At 37.4% G+C, this 12913-nt stretch overlaps 1 protein-coding gene across 23 annotated transcripts in view; it reads right to left on the bottom strand.

The window, feature by feature from the left end:
• The window catches only part of RBFOX2 (RNA binding fox-1 homolog 2), a 246819-nt gene that overhangs the window by 91796 nt on the left and 142110 nt on the right, over positions 1–12913 (bottom strand). The window contains exon 1 of one of the 23 annotated variants that reach the window (XM_045587535.1): positions 1855–2248. The exons of the other annotated variants lie outside the window; for them this stretch is intronic. Coding sequence (XP_045443491.1) covers positions 1855–1899 — 45 coding nt within the window. The 5' untranslated portion in view covers positions 1900–2248. Of the gene's footprint in view, positions 1–1854; positions 2249–12913 lie in introns of those variants that run through there. 23 annotated transcript variants of the gene reach the window in all.

The raw sequence follows: 12913 nt of genomic DNA, 5'->3' as shown, positions 1-12913 counted from the left end.
AAAAGACTTTATCAAACCTGCCATAATTTCTAAACAGAAACTTTTTAAATCCACTCTACAACTTTTATTGGGGGGGAGAGAGGCAATTTTCTATCTCAAAAAAATTCATTTACATATGAAAATTGTTTTTACTATTGTACTTTCAATTACTTCCATCTTCATTGGAAACACTTTTATGTTTTATGTTTTCAGTTTTTTACTTCAGACAATTTTGCTTATATTACAGTTATTACAAGTCCCTTACTTTGCTACATGGGTCTCAGAAATTTACTGCTCACAGATGTTTCTCTTAAAAAACATATTAATATTTTCTTTTAAGAAGCTTTGCTTCCAATCTATCCTCATGACATTTCCAGCCTTAGCTATAATATAGACAGATATATTGTTTTATGCAAGTAGAGAAATAAATCATAGATAAATGAGACTCACAAATATATAAAAACTTCATTATGGTAAATATAATATGCTCTTAATTTGAATAACTCAAAAAATGGAAACTGTACGTAGTTCAAATAAAACATATAGTATATAGACCAATGGGTTAGAATCTATTTAAAGAGGCAACCACATCCCCTCCCATGTGACTGGTGACTTGACTTGACTGAGCTGTGAGTTTACTCTGGAGGCTTCCCATCAGGTCCAATTGAAAAAGCTTGGTTTTGCCCTGGCCCGCATGGCTCTGCTGTTAGAAAGTCCGCCGGTTCGATTCCAGTCAAGGGCATGTACCTCAGTTTCAGGCTTGACTCGCACATGTGGGAAGCAACCAATCGATGGGTCTCTTTCACATCAATGTTTGGTATGTGTTTTTTTTTCTCTCTCTCCCCCTCCCTCCCTACCTTCCATTCTCTAAAAAGCAATGGAAATATATATCCTCCAGTGAGGATTAACAAACAAAATTAAATTAAATTTAAAAATAGCTTGGTTTAGCCTTTTGGCTAAATACCTAATAAAATATACTGGTTAGTCACTATCTTTAAACCTATGTATTTCTGTCCAACTTAAACTTAAGAGCTAATTATTAGAGAAATGACCAAAGAAAAAAATAACTGCCATGAAAACACAAATAAAGTAAAACAAACTGAGAAACCAAGTAGTATATATAGTTCAGAAATAATTATACTAACCATTTTTATTTTTCTGTCCTAGGTTAACAGCATAGTTACTTAATATTTCAAGGAATCCATGACAAATGAAAGATCATCTGGTCCAACCCCTTCATTTTATATACAAGGAAAGTGGGGTCAAGGAAAACAAAGCTAATTGAACATGAACATGGAGGTGGTTAACATTATAGCTTGACTTAGAACTCAAAATATTTTGATATCCAGGAGTATGCTTGATAATTTTCTGGTTCTAGATTTCAACAAATTAATAACTAAGATGCCACTTATCTTTATCACAAAAATTATCTAAAATGTTAAGTGTAAAGTATGTCTTCTACCTTTCTTAAAAATGCAGCATTAAGAAAAAAATACAGTAGCAACATTTGGAAACTGCCATCTACGCTTCTCATCTACTCAAAACAAAGCCTGAAGTTTATATAATATGGTGGCTTTATGTTATTTATAATGCCAAGCCCACTCTGTTTAAAATAGACACATGTGTGCATACACCCATGGACAATGAAGTTTCAGAACTTCTAGAGTTGAAAGCAACCACCCTTGCCAGCTTTCAATACCATGTAAAACTCAAACTTCCTATTACAGCAAATTAGCAAAAAAAAAATTTTGGGAAATCTATACCCTTAATAGTACCAGGTCAAAAGACAGAAAGCTTATAAGCATTTCATTCCACCATAAAACCTTCACATCAATCAAATAGTATCTCGAAAACGAGTTAGAACCTTTAGCTTACCTGGACAACAGGATATTGATAATCCATACAATATACACCATACATAGCACTGGGGGTAAATCTTCAGATAACGATAGTACAAAAAACTGCCTTAGCTTTCGCCTTGTTTGAACTAGCTGTCCTGTCCAAAGGAATTAGGCAGCACCAAAAGATCCTTGGCTGACTTCCAGTCTACGCAGATAGGTATGCTGGCTCAGATGAAGCTGGAGCTTGGTTCAGCCCGGGCTTCCACCCCAATAAGATTCAACACTACACAGAAGAAATGTTCAGGAAAAAGCAAAAAGCTCCAACTGAGCTGTAACTGTAGACTGAAAACTACACTAGAGATTTGCTGTTACTGTTGGTTTTACTGATAACTCCACCAAAAACTCGAGGCAGAGAATGACAGCCAAGAAAGGGAACAGGGGCTCCTTAAAGTGCCACGCAAAAACAGTAGGAAGCACAAGGTATCCAGGATCCAAAATGATATATATGTTCCCAGCTTTAAGTGCGTCAGAGGGAACACTCCCAATCCAAGCACGGAAAGGCGGATGGGACTGGTATTATTTCTCTATTCCTTCTTGGGCAATACTGCGCGCACGCGCAGACACACACACACACACACACACACACACACACACACACCACCTCTTCTCAATGTCTCTGGCAGGGACAGGTGTTAGGATTAGCAGTATAAAACCCTCGTGTTATGAAAAGGAATGGAAGAAAAAAGAAGTTACACTGCAACATGCAGTAAAGGGATCGCTTTCATGACACTGTATGTTTGTGTATCATTTAACACCCCCTTCGCTCTGCTTCAACAGAGGCTGGGACAGCTGGCAGGATCAGCACCAGAAAAGAGGAAGGTGGCCCCAACTCAGAGGCAACATGAGTCTACTGGAGACCTTCAGATATGCAAGAGACTCTCTCAGCTGTTCCAATCAAACACGCAAGGATTAACTCTGGCTGCCTGCAAAAAGGTGGGGGTGGAAAGGTCTTTTCAGAAAAGCCAGTTGCTTTCCCGTTTTAGGAAGCTGCTATACCCACCCTGCCATTATATAAAAACACACATGTGAGCACATATTTCTATAGCAGATATTAAAAGCACTAACGAACATGGGCAGGTGCTAAGTCAGTCAGGTTAAAGAGCTGGCTTTCAGAGCCTAAATGGCCCATCTAAAAACTAGACAACTGCTAAGAAAAATTTTTAGAAAATAGGACACAGAAGGAGAATGTGAAAATAAATGCACAGTAAGAGACATACCACTTACACTATCATTCCTAAGAAATCCCCTACTTGGGGCAATCACTCAAAGGTTCACAATGATAAATAATTCTAAATTAGTTTCAGGGGTTACGATCTCCCTTATCTTGGAGTGCTAGTAATATTAAAACATGTTTTGGTAAGATTAAGCCATGAGGATTAAACACAACTGTGAGGCATTTGTGAGAGTTGTATATTACTGTGCTCCGCCCCCACCAGTGTAATTTTTCTCCTTTTATAGTCATTGCAACTTATTTTTGGATTGTTCAGAAAATTGTTTTTCAAGAGTCAAAATACCTTAATATATCTAGATAGTTTTCTTGGTTAAATATCTACCTTCAATCTGAACCAACCATAACCGTAGGGACTGCAAGTTTTGCCAAGTATTGGATAACCAGAAAATATGTAATACTCTTCTCTTTTCTCCTCTCTCATTCTTGTGTTTTTTATCTCCCTTTCTTTCCCTTCTGCCTATGCCACAATCCTACCAAGAGTGTTTGTTCAAAGCTACTAGTTAGGACTCCAGTGAGAATGCTTTATAAAGATTGCTGGGAGTTATACCAAGCATTCAAAGAAGAATCAGAATATTCCAAAAAATTCAAGAGGATGGCACACTTCTAAGGTAATTCCATGAAGCCAGCATTATTCTAATTCCAAAACCAGATAAAGATACCACACAAAAAAAGAGAACTACAAGCCAATATCCTTTATGAATATAGATGTTAAAATCCTCAATAAAATTCTAGCAAATCGGATCCAGCATTACATTAGAAAGATCATACACCATGACCAAGTGGGATTTATTCTGGGGATGCAAGGATGGTACAATATTCGAAAATCAATAAATGTGATACACACATAAGCAACCTGAGAGACAAAAATCACATAATCATATCAATCGATGCAAAAAACCAACATTTGACAAAATCCAATACCCTTTATTTTCTTTTTTATTTTATTTTATTGATTTTTCACAGAGAGGAAGGGAGAAGGATAGAGAGCCAGAAACATCAATAAGAGAGAAATATCAATTCAGTTGCTCCTGTACACTTCCCACTGGGAATGTGCCCGCAACCAAGGTACATGCCCTTGACAAGAGTCAAACCTGGGACCCACCAGTCCACAGGCCAACGCTCTATCCACGGAGCCAAACAAATTAGGGCACAACACCCTTTCTTGACAAAAACTCTCAGCAAAGTGGGAATAGAGGGATCATACCTCAACATAATAAAAGCCTTATATGACAAACGTATAGCCAACATCATACTCAAAGAGCAAAAACTAAACTTATTTCCCCTAAGAACTGAAACAAGACAGGGATGCCCACTTTTATCATTTCTGTTCAACACAGTACTGGAAGTGCTAGTCAAAGCAATCAGAAAAGAAGAAGAAATAAAAGGCATCTAAATTGGAAAATAAGAAGTAAACTGTCCTTATTCGTAGATGACATAAATACATAGAAAAACCCCAAAGACTCCATAAAAAACACTAGATAAATTAAATTCATTTATTACTAGACCTAATAAATGAATTTGGCAATGTAGCAGGATACAAAATTAACACCCAGAAATCTATGGCCTTTATATACACCAATAATGAACCCACAGAAAGAGAAACTAAAAAACAATCCCATTTAGCACTGCACCAAAATAATAAGATATTTAGGAATAAACTTAACTAAGGAGGTAAAAGACCTGTACCCCGAAAACTAGATGACATTGAGATAGAAGAGATAGAAGACATACACAAATGGAAGAACAAACCATGTCCATGGATTGGTAGAATCAACATAATTAAAATGTCCATACTACCCAAAGCAATCTACAGATTCAATGCAATTCCCATTAAAATACTAATAGCATATTTCAAAGGTCTAGAACAAATTCTCTAAAAATTCATCTAGAATTTTAAAAGACCCCGAATAGCCACAGCAATCCCGAGAAAGAACAAAGTTGGAGGGATCACAATACCAGATATCAAGCTATATTACCAAGCCACGCTTCACAAAACTGCCTGATACTGGCACAAGAACAAACACATAGACCAATGGAACAGAACCGAGAACCCACTAATTTACCCAAGCCATTATGCTCAATTAATTTTTTACAAAGGAGGCAAGAGCATACAATGGACTCAAGACAGTTTCTTCAATAAGTGGTGCTGAAACCCTAACTGGTTTGGCTCAGTGAGTAGAGTGTCGGCCTGCAGACTGAAGGGTCCCAGGTTTAATTCCAGCCAAGGGCACATGCTCGGGTTGCAGGCTCGATCCCCAGGGTGGGGTGTGCAAGAGGCAGCGAGTCAATGATTCTCTCTCATCAATGATGTTTCTATCTCTTCCTCTTCCTTCCTCTTTGAAATCAATAAAAATATTTTTAAATAAATAAATAAATAAATAAATAAATAAATAAATTGTGCTGGAAAATTTATTCAGATACATGCAAAAAAGAAAAGAAACTAGATCACCAACTTATACCATACACAAAAACAAACTCAAAATGGCTAAAGGACTTAAATGTAGATGGGAAAGCATAAAAATCCTGCCAGACTCCAGAGGCAGCAAAACAGCAGACATATGTTGTAGCAATATCTTTACCAACACAGCTCCTAGGGCAATGGTGACTGAGGAAAAAATAAACAAATAGGGCTATATCAAAATAAAAGACTTCTGCACAGCAAAAGAAACCATCAATAAAACAACAAGAAAGTCCACTGCATGGGAGAACATATTTGCCAATGCTATTTCCGATAAGGGTTTAATCTCCAAAATTTACAGAGAACTCAAACTTAACAAAAGGAAGATAAACAATTTAATAAAAAAGTGGGCAAAGGACCAAAATAGACACTTTTCGAAAGAGGACATATAGAATGGAAAGGGGAACAACTGTGGAATGTCTAACAGATATTCAGAGATGTAGGTGGTAGCCCCAGAAGAGAGAGGCAAGGGTTAGGCATGAAGATCCAGCAGGAGTACTGGAGGAACAGCCCAGGCCAGAATGTGGTTGAGATTTTCTCCCACACTAATCACTGCACATTTTCTGAACACCAACTATGTACTTCAAAAAAGAAAAGACAGCCTTAGCTGGTTTGGCTCAGTGGATAGAGCATCAGCCTATGGATTGAAGGATCCCAGCCTATGGATTGAAGGGTCCCAGGTTCGGTTCTGGTCAAGGGCACATGCACAGGTTGCAAGCTAGATCCCCAGCAAGGGGCGTGCAGGAGGCAACTGACCAATAACTGTCTCTTATCATTGATGTTTCTCTTTCCCTCTCCCTCTCTGAAATCAATTAAAAAAATATTTCTAACAGATTTTAAAAAGAAAAGACAAATAGAAGAAAGTGGGAGTAGAGGGAGGAGGAGGAGGAGGAGGAGAGAGCGAGCGCGAGCAAGAGAAAAGAAAACAGAAGAGAGAACTAAAGACACAAGGCAAAGGGCTGAAAATAGAACCTTAAGGAATATTCCCTTCTAGAAGGTAGAAATAGCAACAGAGGACAAAAAGATTAAGCAGGATCGAGCACTACTCACAAAAGCCAGAACACAGAGGACATCTGCTACTTTTCTTCAATCCTGAGTTCTTTACACTGTGGAAAGTATTTCATAAATTGATACCAGAGATGAGTATATAACAATGTCAAATATATAACCTTTAACAGAAAGGCTAAAGGGCATACGAATTTAGAAAAGATGGCTGAATTTAGAAAAAAGGAGATCAAGGTTAGTTTTGAGAGACAGCTGTTTCAGTAATATCAGTTAAAGGATGGTGGCAAAACTGATAAATTCATGATCAGAATGAAAATAGACATGATGCTTAAACTTTAACAAAACTTTCTATCTTGGGATACTACTTCTTTGTCTTCTAAGCAACAATAAAGTACAAAGACAATTATAGATACTGCACTGTTGCTCCTATTAGAGTGGATTTTTATCTTTTTTTTTTTTTTTTTTTTGCCTCAGTGTTTTTCTTTGATCATTTTCTTATCCATATGAAAATGTCCAAATCTTTAAATGGACCCCCTGGAAGTCTACCTTAAGTGCTAATATGCTCCACAAAGCTCATCTTGATTGATTCAAAATATTAACGAGTCCTACTGGTTCAAAGGTACTTTGAGAATTGAATTTTCAATGGAAATGCTTTAAACTACACCTATCAGAGAACAGCAAATCAGTTAACTACTCCTTTGTATGACATACAGTACATGCTCTGGCTGAAATGCATCATTCTAATTAAAACAAGACACACAACATGCAAACTGTGAGGCCAGAAATGAGCACTTTTGTTACTAAAAGTATCTCACCTTACTCTTTTTATTCTAAATAAGTACTACTAAGAAGTAAAATGTATCCATAAATAATTTTAAGTCTAGAAAGACCACACATAAAGGGTAAGAGTAAAGATGTAACGTTTAAAGCAGAAAATAATTGTAAATATTCTAATACTGTTAGGAAAATATGTTTACAATATACAACATTTAACTCAAGATCGATGACAGAACTGTAAGATTCCACATCTTATATAATAAAGCTTTTTACCTCCACAGAAACTTTTCTCTCAATTCACTCGTATTTCTGAGGTAGATTACAAAAGGGGTCACAATATTTCACAGTCCCTCCCACAAGATTTCCCTCCACCCCTTGAATGTGGTTTGGGACTTTTGACTTACATTGGCCTTTGACACATTAGCAAATGTGATGCAAGCAGAGGCTTGACAAGTAGTTGTTCACTGGGGCTTGCCCTCCCTTGCTACTTTCTGGACCCCAGAGACCACTGTGTGAAGAACCATGAAGGACAGATGAGAAAGCAAGTGGAATAGAGATGAACTATTTCAGGTGAGTCCCCCAGACCAAACAATTTGCCAACAGCCGGACATGAAAGTGAGGTCATCCTAGACCACCAAGGTTTAGCCAACTCAGACTAGAATGCCTAATTGGTGCACATAAACAATGCTGTGTGTGGTTAAGAGTTCAGGGATCTGAAGCCAGATCACTTGAATTCAAATCACAGATCCATTACTTCCTAGCTGTGTAACTTTGGAAAAGTTATTTAACGTATCTCTGCCTCAGCTCCTTCCTCTAAAAAAAGGAGATGTTAATACCTACCTCACAGGATTGATGTGATGATTTAATCAGTCAAGATATGAATAGGCCTGCCATTAGTGAATATTAAGTTATAAGTATTGTTGTCATCATGGCATCATCATTGTCGTCATCATCATTATCATCTCCAATAATTTAAGAAAAGCATTTAAAGGAAATTCAGGATTATCTTATTTGTGAAGCCAGCTCTATATCTGAGGCATTTGTGGACTCAACAGGAAGAAGATAGTATATAAAGGGCTCTGTAATTGTGTTAGAAGGAGGAAAGTCAGCAGTGGAGGGGAAAAGAGAGAGGAAGCTCCTACACTTACCCAGTGTTAGGGCAATACATTTCTGTTAAATGAATAACTCAATAAGTGAGAAGACCATGCTTGACCAAGAAGGGAATATTAATATGTAAAGGAGCAGAGAATGTACAAGTGATTTTTATCCCAACGCAAATCTCCACAAGTGCAAAGCAGGTAACATGTACAATGAGAAACCATTCTGTGTTCCTAATACAAAGATAACCAATAGGCGAGGCCAAGGGGTCTTGGTTGTGTAGCTGCCTCTCTTCTGGGATCGCGTTCACCATGCTGTGCCTGACAGATGAACTATCAGACACCACCTGACTCTCATCCCTACTGGGGATAGGGATACGGCTCTCTGATGGCAGCAATGCAGCAGTGTGGGAATCCTTGGGTTGGCACCAGCCCCTTGCTCAATTCAGACCTGTAATCTCTTCTGACTTTGATTTAATGCAGCAATTACTGGTAATGTGGTTTGAAGGAGATAAATGCCCAGTACAGTCGGCTGTCGCTTACTCTGCTCACGATGCAAGAACATTTTTTAATTAAAATTCTCTTTATGATAAAGGAGCTGCTTCACTGAATGTTTCTGTGCAGCCCTGATACGGAGCTTCCCCCAAAGAGGATTAGAAATCACAGTTGCCTCTCCTCACTTCTAGCAAAGTATGCACAGGCACAATCACTCCACCTAAAGAGAGTTCCGTAACCCTAAATTTTTCCACTTACCTAATTAGATTCTGGTAAGAACTTCTTTCCAGTTCTCACAATCACAACGTCAGCATTACAGTAATGCCAATAATAAAGGTATCTCTCCCTTTTTTTTTTTTTTTTTTTGCAAAGAAGTTCCCTTAGTTTGCTTTTATTGATAAATAAATATGCAAAGCCACCCAGCTGGTGTGGCTCAGTGGTTGAGCATCCCATGGACCAAGAGGTCCACCAGCTTAATTTCCAGTCAGGGCACCTGCCTGGGTTGTGGGCTTGGTCCCCAGTAGGGGGCGTGCAGGAGGCAGCTGATGGGTATTTCTCACTGACCAATGTTTCTATTTCTCTCCCTTTCTCTCTCTCTCTCTAAAATAAAAAAACACACAACACATTTAAAATAAATATACAAACATGCAAATTAAACTTTCATAAACATTCATGCATAAAAAGACCTTGTACCCATTTTATTTGGAAAAAATATAGGATGGCTAAGTATAAAATATCAATAGTTCTAAAATGTATTTTATTTTAATTCACAATACAATGGTTTACTATACCTTTCATATTTAGGAATCCTTGAGTAATTTTCAGAAGTGAAATAATTATAGGAAAATTAATAAAGGTATCTACCAGGGTTTTTCCCCCCATGATATACAACTAACATGTACTAGCAGTTTAAGGAATTTACATTAGTATCCCAATTGTTAGTTTTTAAAAAACAACAGCAACAACCATTCAACAACTAATGAGAGAATAGTAATTACATGGGGCTCCAAGAAAAATAATTTGCTGTAATAAATATGCAAAAATGTTAACCCAAATACACAACCTCACACACCTAAAAGTAGAAATAAGGAAATTTACAGGGTGTCCCACCAAAAATGTATACACATTTTAACAGTTGATAGTTCAATTTTGTATATGAAATGTACTTTAATAAATACTGCCTTTATAATTATTCAGTGTGTGTATACATTTGCAGGGGACACCATATATATACTGTATGTATGGTTAGCTAGGATCTATTATTGTGATTGCTGGGAGAGGACAGTTGCTGACAATTATCTGAAGGGAGGGAGGGAAGGAGGAAAAACCAGGTCCATCAGTTACATTCCACAAAGTGGAAGCAGAAAAATCCAAGACCAAATGTGTATTTTCTTTTCTGAAGGTACATAGCACAGTCTCAATGTGAAGGTTGAAAGTTAAGAATTGATATTCTGTTCCACTATAAGAGAGTGGTGTCTCAGTTATAATTAACTCAGCTAATTTTAATTTTTTTCCTTAAAGTTTTTAAACACAAAATCCCTTTTTCAGAAGGGTGCCAGCCTTCTCAGGAAATCCAAGATGAAGAAGACTAGATTCCCTCTCAGGATGGCTTGTCAAGACCTTCTTTAACCTCAGGCATAAGAATACAGAGCTGACGTCCCCCTGGCAATGCCAATGCTACTCTGGAGAAGTGTGTGTGGCTCTAGGGCTCTTTGTGAGAAAAATTGTTTGTTTGTTTTTTCAGAGAGAAAGCTATCTTTGGAAAAACAACTATATGAATATTTACTTCTCTCTCTGACCCTGAGAAATTGGTCTGGCATAATTAACAAGATTAATGTTGGATTTAGAATACGTAAGATGAAAGTTAGTCTGATCCTTACAGGATTAAACTCAAAAATCCCAATACTAATCCAATGATTTTTTAAGATCAACCCATATAACAAGATTAAACCAATAGGGGCTTTTGTTTTCATCCTGGAAACAATCACAGATGGCAAATCCAGGTCTAGAGTAAGTACCACTTCAGTAGTTAAACAGTGTGTGTGTGTGTGTGTGTGTGTGTGTGTGTGTGTGTGTGTATGCCAGGATATTGGGGGGGGGGGGGGGGAAAGAGTGTCAGGACTAATAATAGAAGCCCTTACTCCAACCCAGTTCGCTGACTGCCCTATTTCCACATGTCCAAAATTCCTTATGTGTAATTCCAAAAACCAAAAAAAACAAAAACAAAAAACAAAAAAAAAAAGCTTGGAAAACTATTTCTTTCTTCTTCCTCCCTAACCCTAATTTTGTGTGGTGGTGGTGGTGAAAGAATAGGAATTCATTTGGCGATAAAATGTGACCTAAACACCAAAACTGATGTGAATATTCAACAACAGTTAGCTACAAACATATGAAAGTGTGATTACAAGGTGTTACCTTAATGCAGAGCACAGTACTTCATTTCCTTTCTAAAATCCAAGATTCCACATTGCAATAGGTATCTGGCCCCAAGGGTTTCAGATAAAGAACTGTGGACTTTTCTTAACTTTCCCAATGTATAGTTCTTCATCTTAAAAAAGGTAACCATTACCTGAATGACCACAAATCAGGAAACAAATTAAAACTGCTGGCACAACAGGCAACAGCATGCCAAATAACGGAACCAGTGTGTCTAAGATGGCCACGCACAGGGATAAATTAGAAGAGAGAGACCCAGCTGGAACCATATATGTTGCAGATTGATAATTACTTTTTAATAATAATTGATAGTTACATTTTATCCTCAAGTGAGGATTTAAAAAAAAAAAAGCAATTATCATAGGATCCAGCAATTGCAGTCGTAGGCATTTACCCCAGAGAAATGCTCATATAAAAATCTATACACGCCGAAACCGGTTTGGCTCAGTGGACAGAGCGTCAGTATGCGGACTGAAAGGTCACAGGTTCGATTCCGGTCAAGGGCATGTACATTGGTTGTGGGCACATCCCCGGCAGGGGGTATACAGGAGGCAGTTGGTCTATGTTTCTCACTCATCGATGTTTCTAGCTCTCTATCCCTCTTCCTTCCTCTCTGTGGAAAATCAATAAAATATTTTTTAAAAACCTATACACAATGTTTATAGCAGTTTTATTCATAATGGGCAAAAACTTGAAAAACCCAGATGTCTTTCAATGTGTGAATGTTTACTCAAACTATGGTACATCCAAACCATAGAACATTACTAATCAATAAAAAGGGTATGTACAACAATCAGGAGGACTCTCCAGAGAATCATGCACGTTTAGAAATAAAACCTCAAAAGGTTATATGCAGTATGATTCCATTTATATAACATTCTTGAAATGACCAAATTACATAAACGGAGAACTGGCTAGTGGTTGCCACAAGTTAAAGAGAAGGAGGGCAGGTGAGAAGTGCCTGTGGCTTACATGGGAAACAGGAATCTTGTGGAGATGAAAATGTTGTGATATTGTGCTATAGTTTTCAAGATGTTACCGTTGGGGGGACATTGTTAAAGGGGGCACATGGGATCTCTCTACATTATATCTTTCAACTGTATGCAAATCTCAATTATCTGAAAAGTTTCATGAAAAGGGAAGGCTATCTGTTGCCATAAAGAACATTATTGGGACAAATGGCAAATTGGAATGTGGGTTGTGGATGAGATAATGGTATCAACATTAAATGTCCTGGTTTTTATAGCGGCACTGTGGATATGTAAGAGGCTGTCCCCTGTTTTTAGAAAATAGTACAGAAGTACTATACTTTGAACTAAAGGGATGCCAACACACACACATATACATACACACATATTTTTTTCCACATTTGCTGAATCTTTATTGCATTTTTACCACATTGTAAACTATTCCACATATTTTTAATTTACTCCCAAATGGTTCAGAAAAATTATAGAAAGAAAACTGTAAAGCAAATGTGGCAAGATAATAAAGAAGAAACTGGGAGTGATGGATATATTCATTATTTTGACTG

Source organism: Pipistrellus kuhlii, unplaced genomic scaffold (genome assembly GCF_014108245.1).
Source record: "Pipistrellus kuhlii isolate mPipKuh1 unplaced genomic scaffold, mPipKuh1.p scaffold_m20_p_3, whole genome shotgun sequence".
In the NCBI taxonomy this organism is placed as follows: Eukaryota; Metazoa; Chordata; class Mammalia; order Chiroptera; family Vespertilionidae; genus Pipistrellus; species Pipistrellus kuhlii.
Note: the sequence above shows the minus strand (reverse complement) of the source record. Positions and strands in the feature narration are given on the sequence as shown.